Below are 22,132 nucleotides of genomic sequence, written 5' to 3'. Positions count from 1 at the left end.
GAGTTTAGATGAAGTACCAGACAGAGTAAACACTTCGAGCTTCAAAGCAGAGGGGATGTTTGCTGAGAGGTGGGTTGTCCCCTGATCAAACGTTGTAAAACTTACCTCGGTATACCCTAGGTATATAAGTTGTGGGTTAATGATTGTCTGTGAGCAGTACAGAAGCACACCATATAAGGTCAACTGAAGACAGAGGAGAGACAACAAGAAGAGGATGAGAGAAGAAAGGTCTAACCACAAGAAAGGCGTTGGAGATGAGAGACAAGAGAGGAGTCTGGAGGAATTGGAACTTGAAGCTAGTAACATGCTAGAGCCCCTACTTTATGATCATCCAAAAAAAAACCTGAATGGAACTAAGTATTTGAATCCTGTTAGGGGGAGCATGCTATTCTGTGTTTTTAGGGAACTTGGGTTTCCTGGGTAAAAGATACCTTGGTTAGAGATGCCTTTCCTACTCAGGGGTGTGTTTTTACAATAGGGAGATAGGCTTGCATTTATATTATGGCAACCTGGTTTGCAGAGAGAGAGATTTAACTGCAGATTGTATTGCATTTATTAAGAAGGCAGCTTATCTCTTATTTGGCCTCTGTAGGCATGATTTATTTATCAGTTTAATACTTAATAGACGCCTGGGGGGGGTTCTGGGTGATTAGAATGTTAGGTCTCTGAAATGCCTTGTCTTGTACTGTACACTAGAGTAACGTGTGTTGTTTGTTTTTGTGTGTAGTGTAGTTTATGTCTTGTCATTGTTAATAAACATTTGCTTAATCAAGTGTGCCCGGATTATTACTCCTTTCACCAAAGCTGTGCCAGTGAATAAAGAATTCACTTGCCTCTAATTATACCAACTGCTCAGGTATATTATGGAGAAATCACTTACAGGTTGGGGGTTATGAAAATTAATTTTACTCATTGGCTAAACTGCTCAGTCAGTTCCTGATTTTCACCATTTTTGTAACCCCACATTTATAACAATATGGAACAGGTGTTTTTATCTAACACACAAACTAATAACAATGTAATAGGAAAACATTGTACAGTACACTTGTAATCCAAATTACATTAAACAAAAATTAAATATAATACATTATATTGTTTATATTACATTGTATATATAGCTCAGGTGGGTAGCTGCGTCAGCATGCATAGGCTGCAGAGGATCATGTAATAGGTTTGTTCCATGCTGAAACGGCCGAAATGTTGTGTTTTCTTTCTTCTCTTCTGCATTGTATATATAGAATGTATATATATATATTAATGTATATATATTATATAGCATTTGATGTTCTCATTAGCAAGGCACTATGAAAAAAGTCTCTTATGCCTTATCCACCCCTGCAATCATCACATGTTCATGAGTATGACTATGCTCTATATTAAGGACTATTGTGTCACAGGTATAGCTAGATAGTATACTGTCCCCAAACTGCAGTACTCTTGTAGTCGACTACACCACTGAACTTTTTTAAGTGAGCAAAGACCTTTTTCCCCCCAAAAAAACAGCTTCTTAATATCTTTCAGAAGCACGATTGCAATCACATACCAGTTGTTACACCCAGCCTGGGAGAGGCTCGTGTCCTGGTTGCCATTAGCAACCAGAGCATTTGTACGGGGTCCAGCTCCAAACCCATGTGAATGAAAATAGGGGGTGTTTCCTGAAAGCCACTTATTTTTCAACCATACAGCCAATAATTCAATTAACTGATCCTAAAGAAGACTATTTAAGGGTTTCTCTCTGCTTGTTTCACTGCTCAGACATTGACAACACTATGAGTCATTACAGAGTGTATGAGTCATTACAGACAATAAGGCTAATAAACCTGAGCGTCTGAGCACAGGCTGTGCTGTCCTTGAACTTTCAAAACATTTTTTTTTTCTTCTGTAATAAAGTAAGTAACTCCGGTAAGTAATCTAATGAAAGTCCTGCTGGAGAACTTTATCAAGGAAACACTTACTGGGCACTGCAAGTAAGTACATTATCTAACATTGCCTGGACATTTGTAAGGTATTCATTTATTTAAAAAATGAATAGAGATTCATTTATAGTGAGAAAACAAAAAATTCCGCTAATATGTGTTTAACTGATAGCTTTCAGTAGTTGCACCCTCCAAAACTCTGCTCAAGTGATGTTGTTTTATTTAAAATTTCATTTTGAATTTGCAATTGTCTTGTTCTGAGGTAATCACTACCTCACCAGTGATTTCAGTGTGAACATATATTTGTTAGAATAATAGAAAATAGACAGATCAGTAGAAAATGAGAGCCAAAAGTCTGTTTCAATGCTTTATAGATTTGATTTATTGCATTATCAGTTGCATACAGTTAAGAAAGAGCCTGCAAGCTGAATAAAGCTATTGTGGATCCAGCAATTGAGCAACTGGGGTCTGAAAGCTGTCCTTGTCACATGCAGATCAAATCTAAGACAGTGAATCACAGTTCAGTCCCCTACTAGAACTCCAGTGGGAATATCAGGATATCAGGAGCATCCTTGTCATGTCCTGTAACTAGAGTGATAACCTGACCCTGCAGGGTGACTGTGTGCTCTGCCACATGCATACAGTGTCTCTCACACAGATGTGTTTTAACAGAAGATGGGCTCTGTGTAAGGTGCTCTCACTGTAGGAAGAAGCAAGCGGCCGATTGACAGACAGTTGCCTTTGGTTCTCACAATGCAGTGAGACTGGCAGCAAAATTGGCAGCAATTATTTCAATTTTTTAATATATTTTTGCCTGGAGCAGTTAGCTGAGATATCACAATAATAATAACAGAAAAACAACCAAGGTGGAACTCATACTTTCTGCATCCTGTGATTTTAGTACTTCAGTAGAGGATTTTGTAAGAACCTTCTTTATTCCATAGATATCTTTTAGAAAGCTGAGATTCTCTGTCTAATTACAGAAGTTTTCTGAAATGGCTTGTATTCCAAGTCTGTCCCAAAATGAGCCACCAAGGATGTTGACTCCAGTTAGTCATGTTATTAATTCACATTAATGAGGACTTAGAGTGGAATAACAGCCAGGAGTTCTGCTTAATAAACACATTATCTTGGGAGAATGTGAAAAAATGTTCAGACTGATGGTATGAGACTTATGAGGATAATGTCCTAAGTTCAAGGATGGTTAAGATGGTCTAAGAAAGTCCTCGGCCATTTTCTGTTAGTATTATTATTATTTTGCCATTACATTGCGCTGGCCTCTTCTTTGGTCTCCACTCCTGCGTTGATCTCCTGCTCCTCTCTCACTTCCTGTGTCTCCTCCGCTTCCTCTCCATACAGAGGGTACTGGCACACGTAGGGTCTCCGGGCACGGCAGCTAACTTGTGACCAGCGTGCACCGTCTGCAGCAGAAGGGGGAATTTGAACAAGAGTTTCACCTTTGCCAATATACTGTATTGGTCGTCCAGTCAACCACATTACTTTCAGATGATCTTTGAATCAGTAATCAAGAAAGCTACTGCATTCATGCACAAATGAAACATCAGTTGCCCAGTTGAACATGCAAAGGACTGATTCAATGAAAAATTGATATGTTAGTCACATGAATCAGTCACAACACTGATAGCCCATTCAATTGATCAATCAGATCATCTCTCAGTACTGTATGTAATGCCAGCAGCTGTACCCTGCAGCTCACCACTGGCAACCTACTGAAGCTACGCAGTAGTGAGCCTTGTCAGTACCTGGATGGGATACCGCATGATTGGTGCTGGAAGAGGTATTAGTGGGACCAGTAGGGGGTGCTCACCCTGTGAATCTATTTGAGTCCTAATGCCTCAATATAGTGAGGGGGAGACAATGCTATAAAAAAGGCTCTGTCCTTTAGTGAGATGTAAAACTGAAATCCTGACTCTCTGTGGTCATTAAAAATCCCTGGCATCCTGGTCAAATTTCCCATTGGCCTTTACCAATCATGGCCTCCTAATACATCTATGAATTGGCTTCATCACTCTGTTTTCCTCCTCACTGATAGCTGGTGTGGGGTGAGCGTTCTGGTGCACTATGGCTGCTGTCGCATCATCAAGGTGGGGCTACACATTGGCGGTGGTAGAGGGGAGTCCCTATTAGCTGTAAAGTGCTTTGAGTGGTGTGTCCAGAAAAGTGCTTTATAAGAGTAAGCAATTATTACTGATTATCATTATAGTCATTCACTCCTAACATATCCTCTTACTACCAAATGTCTGACATAAAATTGCAAATAACAGGCACTAAAAGTCTAACTCTACAAAACTTCTCTGCTCTGTCTGGATCTGGAAACTAGACCCAGAATAACAAAACACTTTTGACAGGAATACATTTTTAAGTTGCCTTTAACAACAGCTGTGGCAGAAATCCACACACGCAGAAGGAAACACTTATTTGCAGAAGGAAGGTCAGGAACACAGACAAACACATAGGCAGACACTTACATCTAGAGTTCATTTGTACACAGATCCTTCTCCTGCAGGACTCATCCAGTGCTGCACAGCCCCAGCTGCTGTAGTTCCAGGAGCTCCCATCCATCCAATAAAAACGTCTGCTCTGGAATTATATAAACCCATAAAATGGTTTAAATACATAATATACCAACCAAACTCTGTTTTGATCTCTCTGACTTTTCTCACCAGAATGGCAGATTACAGGCACTCTTTGATTCACAAAGCTGAGGATCCTAAATGGGCTGCAACCCTTCACTTTATTAGAGTTACTTTTGGGACGTCATTGCACTGTGTTTGTGCTCCACTGTGTCAGGTAACTCTCTACATATGTAAGGCCAGCCCTGATTACCCTATGACTGGTAACCTGTAGACATGACCTGTGTTTAGAGGTCGACACTCTATTCTTTTTCTTTTGAGTAGAAAGACCAAGCCAACACAAAAGCTGGATGAACTAAAAACATACACATTCTGTAATAGCTGATTATGGTTGGACTGTAATGATTTGGTCTATGGAAGATCTACACCTAAAACCAGACCTCTTACTACCAAAACTTTATTATATTCTCATGTAGAATGCCTGTCTTCATAGAAGCTTCATGTTATACTGAAGTAATATTCTTGATGTTTTAAGACAATTGCTGAAAGCATACATTATGGTATGTCTCAGGGTAAATAGAGGAAAAGACTAGTTTTCCTTAGATTCTTCCAAATGAAACCCATAGAGAAAGGAAAATACACTTGGAGTCACCCTAATAAATTTAGATGTACATTGTAGCCCCAAAAAACTTTTTCAGTTGATTTTGTTTTTCAGACCAGTTGAAATAATTGCTAGGATTAGAAATAGAGTAAAGATCTTGTTGTGAGTTATAGCAAAGGCAAAAACGTTTCACGCTGTTTGGAAGAGTGGTCATAATTAAGAATCCTAGTCTAATACACTATATAGCTTCACTGAAGGTATTATAAAGGACATATCAAACCCTAAATCTCCTTTGTCAATTCTCTTTCCTTTTCTTTTTATAAACCTCATGCCTCCACATTTGTCATCAACTTGTTTTTTATGCACGTTTGTGAAAAACACCAGAAACTTAACAGTTAGTAAATTGTATATGTCGAAGAACTCTTACTGACCTGTGTCAATATTAGGGCTAGTAAGCAGTGGTGTATCACTACCTCCCTTGGTCCAGTTAGAAGTTATATCCTTTAAAATGAAATTGCTCTTTCCTACTCCTCTTAAGCCAAATAGAAGTGTTTCTAGGAATGTTTTCAGACCAAGCCCTGTAGTTCATCACATTTTGTCACACCTCCTAAAAAACGTCTGCTGGAACATCAGGGATTCTACCCTCCAACAGTTCTGCTTGGGAAATTGTGGATTTACTCTACCTATACTATTTTGCCCTGGCTTTGTACAGCTGATTTGAAATGGTATTAATGGAGAAGTAAGTCCTTACCCCTCGGATGCGCTGACCCCCAGTCCATATACTGGGTCTGTGGCAGTTCCCTCTTGCCACTACAGCCTGAACTACGTGATTCTGACCACTTGAATGGATGGAGATCAAATGTCCTTTCCTGGCAGCATGGCGACATGCTCTCTGAAAGACAGATAAGGCACTAAACATCAGCACATTAAAACAAATACATGTAGCTGATCTCCTATGTATGTAAGAAATAAAAATGAGATCATTTATAGCTAATTTTTTTAGTTTTATAATGGTAGAAAAGGAACAAATGTGCTTCTGTATTAAAGATGGTTGAACATAGACCAGTTTTCATAGGCCATTCCTGCACAAACTGCCCAACCTTCTGGTGAAATAAAAATACCCAATAGAAAAAAGCCATATACATTTCCTTTGACTACAGGATTATTAAAATACATGCTTAAGTACAGATGCAGTTCAAAGATATATGAAATATCTTATTTTCTTGATTGGATGATACCTTACACATTGTTAACTGGGGGGGGGGGGGTTGTTTTTCTATTATTTCTATTAGATGATAATGCATTTTTATGATGTTCCTGATTGACATACATATCTTTATTATTGTCAAAAATATAGTATAACTTACCTATCTATTGTTGCTTATCTGCTGGTGCATTGTGCCTCTACTCAATCAATTACTACCTCTATCAGTCAGTGCATCTCTAGTTAATTCATGTGGAATGCACTAATGGTATGCACAGGGTCTTTACCTCAGCTGCGTAAAAGGTTCTGTGGACACCAAAATACTTGATACATTTGCTGCCCATTTGTTGCCAGCCCCCGGCACAGCGTCGAGGACAGTCCTCTTCGGTAGAGGTTGACAGCTCTGTGATAGAGAGTTTGAAAAGTGGCGTTAATAGACATATACAGTACTGACTAAAAACTAAATTAACAATGCACTGAGACAGAGAGGTTAATACAGACACATTTACTGACTGGACACTACAGGATATCAGCACCACACTGAGTTAGAGAGGAATTAATAGAGACACACTGACTAACTTCACACTACAGTACATTAACACTGCACTGAGAGAGAGGGGTTAATGCAGATACACTGGATGCAATAAAGCATTAACACTGCACTGAGAGAGAAGGAAAGAGAGCTCAGATCAGGATCCTAACCTATAAAAAAATGAGACTATGATGGCTGACATTCAGTATCTTACAATTGTGCAGCATCTAATGTATATTTCCCAGGTTAGACATTTTATGGGTTTATGAATCGCCGTATCAAACAGTAATGGACTGGGTCTGTCTGCCCTACCTTTGGTGGCACACATGCCTACAGCCCCCAGGGCGAGCAGCAGAAAAATTGTCTTCATTTCTGAATCAGTTCTGGAACAGAAGAAGGGTGATCACACATCTGAAAGGTACTATGACAATGACAAAACACCAAGTCTGACATCAACTAAAGTTTATATTACATATACTTGCGTTTGGGAAGGCCAATGCACTGCTATTAATCAAATTTTAAGAACAGCAATTTTCATGTATACCATGGATTATCATGGTAAGGAAAATACCATAGATGTCTCATTGTTAATCAAAGTTGTGCAGCACCACATTGTTCCTTTCATAAGAGATATCTTTTGTATCTCTTACTACAATTAATCAATGGATATAAAATCCTTTACAACAGAGTACAGTGAACTTAAGATCATCATTTGCACTATAGTACATTATAAAAAAGCTAAATAATCATTTATATTACTTTTTCTTTAGTATTTTGTCTATAGGATGTTATAAATACTCTTGCTGTTTGATTAGTCAGTTATAATAATGTGGTCTTTTAATGACATTTTTCTTTAAGTTTCAAACCTGATGTATCTCAGTTCACTCTAAAACACTATGAACCATTTGTACCTGGCCACCCAGAGCCACCCAAAGCAGTTCTAGAGATACAAAACCTCAGCTGAGCTGTAGCAGATCTAGGGTGGAAATGCTTTCCAGCCACTCCTGAGACAGGCCAGCAGTTCTGCGAAAGTACCAAAGGACACTCAGAATACCTAGTAAAGAAAGAGTGAAAAGGATTGGCTCTCACCTGGTCAGCAGAGCCAACAGTGTATGTAGTCTCTCTGTCTCTCTGCTCACCTGGGCTCTTCTGTAAAATTTCCTCCAGATTCAAACTCTTTATATAGTGTGGAAAGAGGGAACTGAACTCAACAGTACAGAGGAGTGCCAAGCAGTTTGGCTCTGTGAGATGTTTCACAACCCAGCTTCTCTTATTTTATTAATATGAAGTCAGATTTTATTTATTGATACCAGCTATCAGATTGTGGTGCTTCTGTTTTTGGGGAGCATGGGCATCTTAAGAGTTTTGAAAGGGTTTCATGAGCAATTATCCCCTCAAGTCCCTCAATCTGCTGCACATCTGTAAATTTAATCCTTGAAAGAAAATGTAACCAAGTTCATCCTGACTTAAATGCACTCTGCACTTACAGTACTTTAATGAATATTAATTCAGTGAAGCTCACCTCCAAATTGATCAGCTTCAAATGCTTACAGAGAAAAGTGAGAGAAACCATGTACTGTAGCTGAATCTGCAATTCACATAACAATTTGCATTAACAAACCCATTATTTACATTTTGAGTGTTTGTACATTCAGAATACTTCACACTCTGCTGTTTGTACTTTTGCTGAAGCTTAATGTCATGTTTGCTGTAAACAGTACAGTACCTTTTCTATGCTTTACTACACTGACCTTTGAGTAAACTGTAGCCTACCACAAAACACATTTCTTAGAATCAAATAATGTGAAACATCATTGTATACTCAGGGTCCAGGAAAGTCAAACAAAGTAAAGGCATGTTTCTAAAAGCACATTTTTGTCTCAAAATCCCATGGCATGTTCAGTAAATAAGTAAACCTGTATGTGTGTAAGTACTATAAGTGTGAGTGTTAGGTAACAAATGTTGTCTGCTTAGTGGGTCTGCACTACCACTAACACTAACTTAATAGCAGCATTTTAAATTAAGCATCTACATTTTTCAAGCTATAAAATTACTTGCTATCACTCTTCTACAGGAAGAGATGTTAAGGCATTAAAAGGTCCAATCTGCTTTATTAAAAATTAGGTAAAAGTATTTAAGAGAAAACTGGGTAGAAAAGCTTGCATATTATCAAAAAATAATATTTAGATAATAATTTGTGAGTTCTTAGGTGAAACAGAACGGTATACTGTTTCTATGCCACAACCATAAATAGGTGCATCAACTATTTGCAGTGTCATATGCTGTTTAGTATTTTGACAGTCTGTTGTACTGGTTTTTTGACAATAGAGACTCTGAGGGATCTCATACATGGGTACTGTTATATCTGCTTCTCAGATGAGGTGTTTCTTTGTAATGGTCAGCAGCATGGTCCCAGAAGGGACACAGTGACTTGAGCTGGTGGCGAGGCACATTTCTGAGATGCTGATGTAGAGGCAAGTCATGGCTGGTGTAAGAAGTCTATTGCATTTTGTATCTACTTGTGGAAGTCTGATGGGTTTCAACTGGGTAGGGAACCTATCCTTTAAGGATGGGGATCCTATTTGCCTCTCGTGCATTACTGTGGCTGTGTTCTACCAGATAACAGACCAGAAAGTCATCCTGCCCATAATAACCCATTAGAGAATTTACTCTGGGTCACAGCACACCATAAGGCTGCAGAGGAACACAGTGTTTGTAATGGGTTTAAAGGGGTTAGATAAGAAAAGAGACCTCTAATTACGAGATTCCATTAGCTTTTTTTTATCTTTCTTCCAAACTCCCCTTAAAACAGAAATATAGGGGTGCAGAAATCCAGTAATTATGTTAAAGAATAATTTCATACTCTTTTTAGCAAAGATAAACTTTGGAAATTGAAAACGTAAATAAATTAAAGGAAATGGTGATTCCTGCTGGTGATTAAAGATTGTCATGTCTGAAAGGATTGATCTCTTAGCAGTATGCTTGTTTTTCCCTTTAAATTTGTCACTATTTCACACAAAGGCTAAACAAGTACATCAATGTACCAGCGCTCCTGGTGCAATAAAGTAAAGGGTGTTGAAAATCCTAACTAGTTACTTCTGAAACACCAGTATCTTGAAGGAGTAGGCTTTATCTCCTCTATGTATAGTAGTCACCAGCGCCGAAGTCCTGGACAATTGTTAGTATGACAGTATTAAAATTTGAATAAAATATCCAGATATGCAATTTCTAAAGCATTCTACTGTAATATAACCATTTTAAAATGTTGCTGCTTAGCATCTTAGCACAGAAATAATCAGCAGTGTTTTCCAATGGGTGAATTATCTAGGTTTTCTGATGACAGTCTTCACTTTAAAATTAGTTCCCATTAATATCACTGATTAATTCTAGTAAATAACACATAAGAAATTGTTGAGCCAGGTATGATCACATACCTCATTGTTTTTAAGAATTTGCTCAGAAGCAATAAAAAAACCTCCTTGCAGGTCTTGTGGTTTGATTCACCTAGAAAACAAGAAGAGAAACTAATTTTGTTTGAAACATTTTCATGTGCCATTGTACACTAATAATGTGTGTTAAAAACTTGTTAAAAAATGTGTCAGCCCCAAGACAAGTTAAATTACCTTTCTGGGTCTGCCATCATATTTACATATTGGTTGTAGATAATCAGAAATGCTTATAGAAGAACATCATCTACTGTAGCAGCTCATATACGGATATTATAATGAAATGCTCCAAGCATCTCTGTAAAGCTACTCTGAAGTTCTTCTTGAAAGTATCAGTGAGGTATTATTGGATTTTTGGTATAGAAGTTAATTGTCAGAATAGCTGAATTAGCAGAAATCCGTTCTGAAATGCCCTTTGGTTTTTGTGCTTTAAACATTTGCTTGGTTTCGTTTTGAATCAGATTTCCCCTTTCAATATTATATTCAATTATTAATGTCATTATTAGAGTAGGGTCACAAATTTGTATTTTATTTTTTGTACATGTACTAGTGAATGTGAACAGTTTGGCAGCACTGGTATCCATCTATTTTCTAGACACTTCTTCCAATTCAGGTTTGTGGAGGAGCCAGAGCCAATCTCTGTAAGTAGCAGGCGCAAGGCAGTGTACACCTTGGATGGGGCGCCAGCCCATAACAGACCAGAAACAAACACACAAATCCAAATACCAATTTTCTCAGAAGGTCAAATTAACTTATCAGTACGAGCACCCAGAGTTAACCCACATGAACACAGGGGAGACATACAAGATACACTCATGTGTAGAAGTGAACCCAGTAATGAGCCCCAGAGTGCCAAGACAGCAGTGATCACCACTGTATCACTGCAGCATTGGTATATTTCATAGAAATTTAGGGAAGGTAGAGGGATAAAGGAAAAACGGTTTCTTCTGCAAATCCATGTTTCAAATTACTTTTCAAAGCTGGTGTCCGTATACATATTGCTGATAGTGAAGTTTGAAGAAAATATCACCTTACAATAAACATGTCAAAGTATGTTCTCTTGGTAGAAAAATATTAGTGTAAAATCGTTTGAAAAACCCAGACACAAATGGAAAATGATGATTGATTAATTTGCAGGTGATAGTGGAAAACCAACAGTCAATAGACTTATACATGTTTTACAATACATATTCCTGAGTGAGCATTTATTCAGTTCTTGCTTAATAATTACAGCAATACAAGAAGTGGTTTCATGCTATTGCTTTGTATATGACTCAGCACACTGTTTGCAAAAGTTGGAAAAAAATTCACAGGTAAAATCTTGCATGAAGCGAATACCTGCAGTATGCCACAAGTAAGCCAAGGCTTCATTCATGCGGACTTCAGATTTTTTCATTTCCAAATGCTAGAATTGTTTAAGTCATGGTGTTTGGTTTTAATACAATAGAAATAACTGTACAATGAAGAGTGTGCTCAACTTGGAAAATGAAAATGTATTTGGACCCCATTCTGGTGGTAATCCTGGAAGTATAATTACTGTGAGAGTCTTTGAGCTCCCGTATGTATTTGAGTTTGTCTCATAACTTTCCAAATACGTACCAATAAAAAGAGCACATTTTCTCCTGCCAAGAGCAGGCTGACAACTTGGAGCAAAGCCGGTGTCATTTTCCGCTGGTGTTTTACTAAGAAGATAAGTCTTTCCTCTACTGGAAAACATGTAGCCATGACGCTGCATTTTAGTTTGATGCAGTAGTTTGGCTGAACCCAGATCAAGGAAAGGCGGTGTGAGGTGAGCTGTGATTTGAATTGGTTTTCTTTATTGACTTATGTCAGGTAGCTGAGAGAACAACAACCTGGACTGGAGGACAAAGATGTCAGAACCCCCGAAAGAAGCAAGAGAAACAGCATCACACTGATGCAGGTCTTTTAAATTACAATTACAGCCTTTACAAGGTTTTGGTTTGCAGATCCACCAAATAAAGGGATATTAAAGTTCCAGTGGAAGCATAAGTAATATTCCCAATTTATCTAGAGACAGTGGAGAGTACTTGGTGAGAATAATGGTCTAATCTGAGTTTGTTTCCTTTGTCCAGATAGAAAAAGAACTGAGCCACAGCAAGTAGCACAGCGAGGTCCCGATCTTCTGATGATTGACATCAAATAACAGCCGGTGATATGAAACATGCAACTGGGTCAACAAGAGATGTAATTTATATTAAGGTAGGCAGAAATAACCAAGATTCGGGTTTGGCCTCTTTCTGAACTTTTGTTAAAAACTCCATCATGTTTTCAATTCATCCATCTATTTTCTAAGAGCTTCATTCCATACAGGTGACATGCCTTGGGATTGTAATCCTGTCCATAGGTCAGAGTAAGCCCCATTCCCTGTTGAGCCACTCAGCAGCCCAAATAAACCATTTTGAACAGAATTTTAGAAAAGTTTGTACTGGATCATGCAAATACAGTACATGAAACAGTACATCCTAAACCAAAACTTCAAATACCTTAAAATATTAATTTTAATCAATGAAGCACAATAACATCAAAGAGCCTTTAATATCTTCACTTTTGATTTAGAAGATATACACTGGGTTGAGTTTTGAAGCTTTTCATTGCTTGAAGCTGAGCAAGTGTGAGCCTGGTCACTACCTGGATGGGAGAGCTCCTGGGAAAAACTAAGGTTGCTGCTGAAAGAGGTGTTAGTGGGGCCAGTAGAGGGTGCTCATCCTGTGGTCTGTGTGGGTCTCAATAACCCAGTATACTGATGGGGACACTATGCTTAAAAAAGGTCCTATCCTTCAGATGAGATGTAAAACTGAAGTCCCAACTCTGTGATCATTAAAAATCTCAGGGAGTTTATTAAAAAGAGCAGGGGTGTTTCCCTGGCATTCTGACCAATTAATTTACCAATTCTGGCCTCCTAATAACTATATAAACTGGATTCATGACTCTGTACACCTCCCCACTGATAGCTGGTGTGTGGTGAGCATACTGGTGCACTATGGCTGCCGTCGCGTCATCCAGGTAATGTTGCACATTTGGGGTGGTGGAGGGGATCCCCATTACCTTAAAAGTGCTCTGAGTGGAGTGTCCAGAAAAATGCTATATAAGTTTAAGGAATTATTATAATTATGTCAACCTCCTGCTCTGCCATGAGACTCCTGCCATGCCCACCACTGACTTCTCTCCTTCCAATATTAGAAGACCATGAAAATCCAGTAATTCCACACTAACACTACAGTAGAGTAAAGTTTATCTAAACATTTTTAAATTGCACACAATTACAGTATTCCACTTGACTTACTTGATTCTTAGTCTTAAATATTGTGACATATGTTACCTCTTCAGATCTGGAATGGACTGTTCAGTTACTGTTGCCTATAAACAATTGAGTACTTTACATGAAAAGCAAATTAGCTTTTGAAATGGTCCATTATGTGATAGGATTGTGCTCTAATCATAAAGAACTAGTAGATATGATTTTTTTTATTGATATTGCATTCAAATCCTGAACACTCAAACTGTAGACTTCTAATGGTAAGATAAGTAAATATGAGTGAGAACTAAACAGAAACATTGAAATAAGTTGAGGTGGCATGGTGGTGCAGTGGTGAATTGCTGCCTTGCAGTACTGGGACCCTGGATTTAACTGCAGATGTGGGCTGCTATACACCTGGACTTTGTTTGCTCTCTCCGTGCTTGCCTAGGTTTTCTCCAGGTGCTCTAGTTTCCTCCCACAGTCCAAAAATACACTGACATGTTACTGGGCTTTTGGGAAGATGGTCCTGTCCCAAGGTGTGAGTGTGTGCATGATTGTGTTTGTGTCTGTGAGTCTGCCCTGAGATGGACTGGAGTCCCTGAGACGGACTGTAGGCTGTTTTACATCAGATTGTTGCTTTGTATTAAGACCAAAAAGATCCACAAAAGACTTTTACCACATGTTTGCAGTATTACCTAAATGTTTTCTTGCAAACTCCATTTGGTATTTGAGTTTATCACCATTGCCTCCCTAACCAGTTTCCTCTTGCCCGGTTACTCAGTTTGAATGGGCAGTCTGATCTAAGCAGTGTGTGGGCTCCTTCCACTACTTAATGATTGATTTCACCATGCACCATGCCTTCACCATAGAAATTGTGAATTTCTATAGAAATAAATATGACTCATAGAAATGTTCTGGTTTTATGCCCTTCTTCTGATCTTTGCATTTATACACCTCACCCCCTTCCTTAAGTCTTCACAGCTGAATCTTTGCTTGAAAAATCTCACCTGATTGAATGACCTTACACAGATTGCACACAAACAAAGGCCACTTAACTGATTGTTTGGCTCATTAAGAAAATATAGTGCACATAAATTAATTTAGGTTTGCCACAGTATATGATTATTTATGAAATCATTACTTTTCCATTTTCTTTCATTATTATCTGTTTACTTATTTACTTTATTTGTTTTGAATGTGTGGAGTACGTAGTGCACGTAATAGGTATTAATAGCTACTTTAAACTGGTATGACTGCAAGTTTTAAAGCAGCAAAATGTGAATACTGAACAATACTGGAATTTTCTTTTGGAAAATTTATATAAAACAGAATAGCATACTGAAAGCATGTTAAACCCAAATGAAACTGGAACACATATAAGAAAAGCCACAATAAAATATTACTTTTTATTAAAAAATCACAACAGTAATTTAAAATGAGATCAAATATAGCTATTATTATTGTTGTTGTTGTTGTTGTTGTTGTCAACAAAATTAATAGAGCATTTAATTCAGTAGATATATATTTCAAGTAGTAGCAACAATTTAATATCTCTGAATATTACAATACCCTTTTGTGTCATTTAGTCGGGGATGAATCTGCTTTGTTTTCTTCAAGAAGAACAGGTAAAAAAAAAATCAGAACACAGAAATGGAAACTCAGGGAAAGTTAACAGATCTTCTTTATCCTGCCCAATTATTGATGTTGATTCTTTCAGAATATTTGAACACCCAGGCTTACCCTGCCATTCGACAGTTGCTTGCTCCGGCTCCCACACGACTCAGAATTGGTAAAAGTGGTTAGCAAATGACTGGATGGATGAAATATGTCGGTTGAGTATTCAGACCCGTAAACTCAATATTAAATGAAAGCAAGTTTGAAAGGAGTCAAAGTCTTTTGGGGCAGCAAGTCTTTCTGGGTAAGTCCATCCACCATGCTTGACGACTGTAGGCTGTTTTACATCAGATTGTTGCTTTGTATTAAGACCAAAAAGATCCACAAAAGACTTTTACCACATGTTTGCAGTATTACCTAAATGTTTTCTTGCAAACTCCATTTGGTATTTGAGTTTATCACCATTGCCTCCCTAACCAGTTTCCTCTTGCCCGGTTACTCAGTTTGAATGGGCAGTCTGATCTAAGCAGTGTGTGGGCTCCTTCCACTACTTAATGATTGATTTCACCATGCACCATGCCTTCACCATAGAAATTGTGAATTTCTATAGAAATAAATATGACTCATAGAAATGTTCTGGTTTCTGGTTCTGGTCCCTTCTTCTGATCTTTGCATTTATACACCTCACCCCCTTCCTTAAGTCTTCACAGCTGAATCTTTGCTTGAAAAATCTCACCTGATTGAATGACCTTACACAGATTGCACACAAACAAAGGCCACTTAACTGATTGTTTGGCTCATTAAGAAAATATAGTGCACATAAATTAATTTAGGTTTGCCACAGTATATGATTATTTATGAAATCATTACTTTTCCATTTTCTTTCATTATTATCTGTTTACTTATTTACTTTATTTGTTTTGAATGTGTGGAGTACGTAGTGCACGTAATAGGTATTAATAGCTACTTTAAACTGGTATGACTGCAAGTTTTAAAGCAGCAAAATGTGAATACTGAACAATACTGGAATTTTCTTTTGGAAAATTTATATAAAACAGAATAGCATACTGAAAGCATGTTAAACCCAAATGAAACTGGAACACATATAAGAAAAGCCACAATAAAATATTACTTTTTATTAAAAAATCACAACAGTAACTTAAAATGAGATCAAATATAGCTATTATTATTGTTGTTGTTGTTGTTGTTGTTGTTGTTGTCAACAAAATTAATAGAGCATTTAATTCAGTAGATATATATTTCAAGTAGTAGCAACAATTTAATATCTCTGAATATTACAATACCCTTTTGTGTCATTTAGTCGGGGATGAATCTGCTTTGTTTTCTTCAAGAAGAACAGGTAAAAAAAAAATCAGAACACAGAAGTGGAAACTCAGGGAAAGTTAACAGATCTTCTTTATCCTGCCCAATTATTGATGTTGATTCTTTCAGAATATTTGAACACCCATTTACCTCCTAGCAAAAAAACAAGCTAGATGTGGCCTTTTCTTGCTTGTAATTTTTCTCATATTCTTATGTTATGGCTGAGTTTTGAAACACAGAAAAGATGGAGGGAGAAGATGATTGATGAAACTCTTTCAAAACACCTCCCCCCCCCAAAAAAAAAAACAGAAGCAGCATGATCTGATAGCTGTTATCAATAAGTTAAATCTGCCATTTCATTGAGTGAATAGAAGAAGCTGGGTTATGAAACATCTCAGAGGTCCAGGCTAGTTGGCACTCATCTGTACTGTTGAACCCAGTTCCTTCTTTCCAAACTGAATAAAGAGCTAAGAAGAAGTGCCCATCTTTGCAAAGACCACATACAATGTTAACATTACTGGAATTGCATGGTGGAATACACTCTCTTTACAAGACACTCTGCTTCTAGAGATTAGACACTAATGGCCTGTTTCTTAAACTACTGTCCATTTGCAACTCCCTTACCAGGCTGTCTAAGGTGTAGTTGGAAACCATTTTCACTTCAGATCAGTCAGTTTTGCTCTGGATGGGCGAGTACTGAAGGCTTTTCTCTTGCTTAAATTGATGTTTGAAGTGAACTTGAGATAAACAGAGGGAAAGAGTGAAGTTTGGAACTCAAAACAAAAATGATTTGAAAAAAATGACAAATTATTATAAACATAACTGACTTACTCACTAGGAACAGACAAAAGATTAATATACAGTACTTTTGCTCATTACTAAGGAAAGGATAAATGTGATATGCTATTTTATATTACTTTTTTATAGATCCTTTTACTCTGTTGTAAAGGACTTTAGATCAGTTGATTAATGGTAGTAAATCAAAAAATTAATTACAAAAAGGATATTACAAAAATATGAAAAGCTCATTAAAGAGACTTTTAAATATTGTGTGTAGAGGTCCAGGCTTTAACACCCATCCTCATTCCTCTGTTCCTTGTTTGACTTTTGAAGAAGTCTTCTTTTCTTGTTTACTTGTTTAAAGCCTAATTTAAACTGAGTAGGTGTTTCCTTAAAGACACAAATTAACCTGATCACTTCTTTGAACAATTCCAGAGCAGCAAAGGCAAGTAACTCAAATTGCACAGTAGGTTCTGCTAACGTTTTGCATGATTTTGGTTAAATGTTTTAAATTCTATTGTTCTTACATTTTGCAATAATTTAATCTTGACTACATTGGTAGCCAGATAGTGATCGTGGGGATAGAATAAACAGCAAAATCGTTATATTAAGATCAGGAGAATGTATGTGAGTAGTTAACAAACACATCTGTTCATGTGAAAAACCAAGCAACATAGTTGCATGAACAAAGACGAAGGTATAGAGAGATAAATACAATTATTGACCACCCTAACACCACAGTTAAGACACTAGGATCTCCTGCATAACACGGGGATGTGTCCAGTAGGACTAAGTAGCTTTCAAACAGGGTAAAACATGAAATCAGTACCCTGTTTTCCCCACAAGAGAGAGGTTCACTGTAATTCCACTTTAAATTGGAGCCAGCTGTCAACATCCAAAAAAGTCTGTGAGTGTAGGGGTGTTTCAGTGAATGTTTCATCTCCTTCAATAGTGAGAGACAGTTGCATGGGTGCTCATCCTCACTTTGTTACAGAGGGGAAATCTAAACACTTGATAATATCAAAGAAAATTAGGGTTGACAACAACAGGCAGATTCTCATGTATGGTTACACCCTAAGATTTAGGGGAAGGAGGGCATTGAGTCCTGAAACCTTTTCTCTGAGAAAAGGGTAGAGACTTCAGGGAACATTCTCTCCAGAGATGCATAAGGCCAGGACTGTCGACAAGAGACCTAGCCATGTGCCACACAAATACCTTAGTCTTAGAAAAATGATTATCAAAGGACTGCAATTCTCCGGGCAGAAGGCATGGTGTTTGTGTGGATACAAGCAGTCACTTTGTTACCATTGTCTATAGAAGAGTCTCCTGCTTCTGGATTGTTATTTGCCCTCCCTCTTTTTGTGTGATCTGCAAATTGAGGAAGCAGAATAAGCAGATTTGGATCATTGATAAATGAAATATGAAACATGTTTGTAGCCTAATAAGAATAATAAAAATAACATTTAGCCTTGTGTTAACAGAGACCTACTAACAGAACACTACACTGCATTAACACTTTCTTAAATACTGAAAGAGAGGTTAATATAGATACAATTGGTGACTGAAGGCTACAGTACAAAAATTAAAATTGTATTGAAAAAAGAGGGTTAATATAGACATATTGACTGATTGGACACTATAGTTTATTAACCCAATGCACTGGGGAAAAGGAGTTAATACGGAAACAGTTACTGGTCATAGATAGTGATATATCATTCTGCGAAACAGAGCAGATCAGATGGAGATGTGTGGATTTTATGAACTGAATTAAGAGGAAATTTTAAGGGTAATAGACTGTACTGTATAACAGTAGTGCCACCTACTGGTTCAACAACGGCGTTTGCAGGCTACAGTGTGAGAGGACTGCTGCCCTAGAGGAGCAGATTCCCAATGGACCCTGAGGCCAGTGATACAGTGCTAAGCAGATGTGTGATGACCATGAGCTGTGCATTTCGATCTACTTTCACCTTTTGTATTTTTTTCCAAAAACATTCATATATTTTTTTCTCACTCAACTCGTCACCTGTGTAAAAAATTTTAGTAATATTTAGCAAATTCCTATTCCTATTTCTGTACCAAGCCACATGGGTGATGATTTGTCAGAACCCAAATGCAAGGAACCAGGAGCAGCAATGACCGAAAACACCTGAGTGGCGGGGGCTCAAGTGCTCCGGGATGGAAGGAGAGTGAAGTGAAGGGGGAGTGATAACGGAAAAATAGATTACTGGCCGTTCAGGGTCTAATAGCCTGTCCTTAGTCCCCTCTCATCTCCCGGAGCCCCCGGTCAGCACAGCCACAAGGGACTGTTCCAGTCAGAGCCCGGGAACAAAGGAATCCTCAGGGAGCTCAGGAGTCAGTCACTACCCTTCGGAACGGATTCAGAATGCCTGGCTCCTTAGGAAGAAAAGGAAAAATCAAATCAAAATCAAATCAAATCAAAGTTTATTTATCAAATGCAAAACGATACGGCGTTCAGCAGTAGTTGCTGGCAATGAAATGTCTTTTCCTGCGAGCTCACAAAAATTACAAGAATCATAAAAATTCACAAGAACACAGAAATCACAAAATTGAGGTTACATTTTTTAAATTGAATAAAACTCAATGTGAGTAGAGCTGTTATGTGTCCATGGTGTGTGCAATATATACATGTAGTGCAGTTATGGTGGATATAGTGAGAATTGTGTGTCCATGTAGCCATTACAGGTGATTTGCTAAGGAGCTACAGGTTGGCTATTTAGCAGTCTTATTGCCTGGAGGTAGAAGCTGTTCTGTAGTCTGTTGGACTTGGACCGAATGCTTTGGTACCGTTTACCGGATGGTAGGAGGGAAAACAGTTTGTGACTGGGATGACTGGGGTCCTTGAGAATGGACCTGGCCTTCTTCAGACATCTGAAGCTCTGCTGGGGCGCTGGAAGGTGGACAGGAAATGAACAAAGATAGAAACAGGAAAAGGTGACCCAGACGGCCTGAGAAACAGAAGGTGGGAGAAAGGAAAAGAGTCCTGAAGGGCCGGGAAAAAAGGCCTGCTCCAGAGAAAACCCAGGAAGGCATCGGGGATGAGGACAGTCAGAGAGAAAACTAAAGTACAGGACTCTCTATGGAACAGGAATGGGGCTGTTAGGTTGAGGGAAGGATGACTGAGGTCAGATGGAAAGAATCCAGGGCTCCAGGCCTCCGGGAGAAGGACAGGAGCCGGAGCTGCAGTGCAGGTGAAGTGAAGACTTGAAAAGCGCAGGCTACTTCAGCACAGAAGGGTCCCATCGACTGGGATCAGGAAGCCTCGACTTTTGAGGTGTTGCTCACTCCGCTTTGGGGAGCGGATTCATTCATGATGTTCAGCTCCCAGGAAAAGGAAGACACAAGGGTCTTGCATTCCAGGGAGGCATTAATACCCAGAATAACACAGCCTGCCACAGCTTCCCGGACTGGAGAAATATGGAGAGAGAGGAGAAACAGTACTGCAACCGGGATGAGACATGGTGTCGAAATGAATAAATAGAGAAACAGAACAATACAATAATTAGAATCATCATTGCTCATTAAGATATATAGCAGTTCAGTCCTCTTTGCTGGATATTGAATATCTCTGTTGCTTTTATACTTTAATTCCTCCTTCTAAAAGCTAACAATTTCTGTGCCCTTGTGACAATATTATAAAATTTCTGTTGAGTAAAAACAAGTGCTTCAGTAATACTATCTGATATCACAAGGTCTATTTTTCTTTTATTCTCTTTTAACTTTAAAATTTCATTTTGATTTCTGTTAAATGCACACATTTAACACATTAGTTTAACCTACCTCTTGAAATAAAAATATAAAGTAGCCACCCCTCTCCCTGTAGAATGATGCATTGAAGAAAAACTTATCTATTGTATCTATTGTAGAAAATGTATATCACTTCCCTCTTTTTTTATTTTTATCAATAGTTTATTCCTTTTCGTAGGGTGATGTAAGCTATTCATAGTAAATGCGTTTTTTTAAATTACCCCTAACATTTGTGTATTATCAAAATACAAAATCATATAATGCATTAATAAGATGGATACTCTGTATTAATCTTAAAACTGAGTTACAAATGTGAGCACTGGACAATTAAAAATCTTGAACTGACTATCATGATTACCCATGTTATGAGGAAAACCAATAATGAGGCAAAAAAATATTGTCTGGTTGGCAGAACCTGAAAAACGATGGCAGCGGATTATTTCTAAAAGATGCTACAACTTAATTTGTTCACCTCAACTTCACTTCACTATGAATGTACTCATCATGTGCTGTCGAACTATTGATATAAATATAATCTGATAAATATCTGTTTTTAATATCACCTGTGTAAATGGGCTGGTTGCATGCTGCCTTTGCTGGGGCTTCCTGTATATTGCTTGCTTTCTTGATTCACTCTTCACAGATTGCAGTATGACATGCAGCTATCTGCACAGACATGTGCAGCTGTGCGAAAGTGCTGTGAGGGTGGCCTAGCAGCATGTTGTGTTCTTGATAGCAAAACACTCCTTGCATCTACAAGCCCACAAAACTGCCATCATCAAAAGTCAACTGTACTTTTACAGTGCAATATCATTTGATCCTCTGCTGTATGATACAGTCTGGAAAAAAGTTGTTTCTCCAGAATCTATGAGTGTTGTGTACAGCAATCTTTTCCCTAATATAATGGTTATTCTACTCACATACAGTATGTGTTGCTTGCCGTTGATTACAAGAACAGAGTACACGTACAGTTTGAAGTTGAAACTATAGAAAGGTGAGAACTTCCTTTACTGAATATGTAGAAAGGCAGGGGCCGAGGCTTATAGCTGAGACAGTGTTATCACTGGTGCGGTCTGCTGTGTCTCATCAGGTTTTGGA

General features: G+C 38.0%; 1 protein-coding gene across 1 annotated transcript; it reads right to left on the bottom strand.

Annotated features, from left to right (window-relative positions):
• Positions 1 to 2,274: 2,274 nt before the first annotated feature.
• On the bottom strand, positions 2,275 to 8,045 carry LOC107079427 (snaclec coagulation factor IX-binding protein subunit A-like). The gene is made up of 6 exons (XM_069179046.1): positions 7,937 to 8,045; positions 7,160 to 7,230; positions 6,603 to 6,718; positions 5,863 to 6,003; positions 4,406 to 4,517; positions 2,275 to 3,337 (listed from the first exon to the last, which is right to left on the bottom strand). Exons 2-6 carry the CDS (start codon positions 7,215 to 7,217, stop codon positions 3,180 to 3,182), a joined length of 585 nt encoding a protein of 194 aa, XP_069035147.1. The 5' UTR covers positions 7,218 to 7,230; positions 7,937 to 8,045; the 3' UTR covers positions 2,275 to 3,179.
• Positions 8,046 to 22,132: the final 14,087 nt, after the last annotated feature.

This window comes from Lepisosteus oculatus, chromosome 15 (genome assembly GCF_040954835.1).
Source record: "Lepisosteus oculatus isolate fLepOcu1 chromosome 15, fLepOcu1.hap2, whole genome shotgun sequence".
Classification (NCBI taxonomy): Eukaryota; Metazoa; Chordata; class Actinopteri; order Semionotiformes; family Lepisosteidae; genus Lepisosteus; species Lepisosteus oculatus.
Note: the sequence above shows the minus strand (reverse complement) of the source record. Positions and strands in the feature narration are given on the sequence as shown.

What these genes read in the sequence shown, in the direction of transcription:
- LOC107079427 (XM_069179046.1), bottom strand. Translation starts at nt 7,217, where the DNA reads ATGAAGACAATTTTTCTGCTGCTCGCCCTGGGGGCTGTAGGCATGTGT. An exon ending in AGGCATGTGTGCCACCAAAG is followed by an intron (nt 6,719 to 7,159) that starts GTAGGGCAGACA and finishes TCTCTATCACAG; the next exon opens with AGCTGTCAACCTCTACCGAA. An exon ending in GGGGTCAGCGCATCCGAGGG is followed by an intron (nt 4,518 to 5,862) that starts GTAAGGACTTAC and finishes ATATAATTCCAG; the next exon opens with AGCAGACGTTTTTATTGGAT.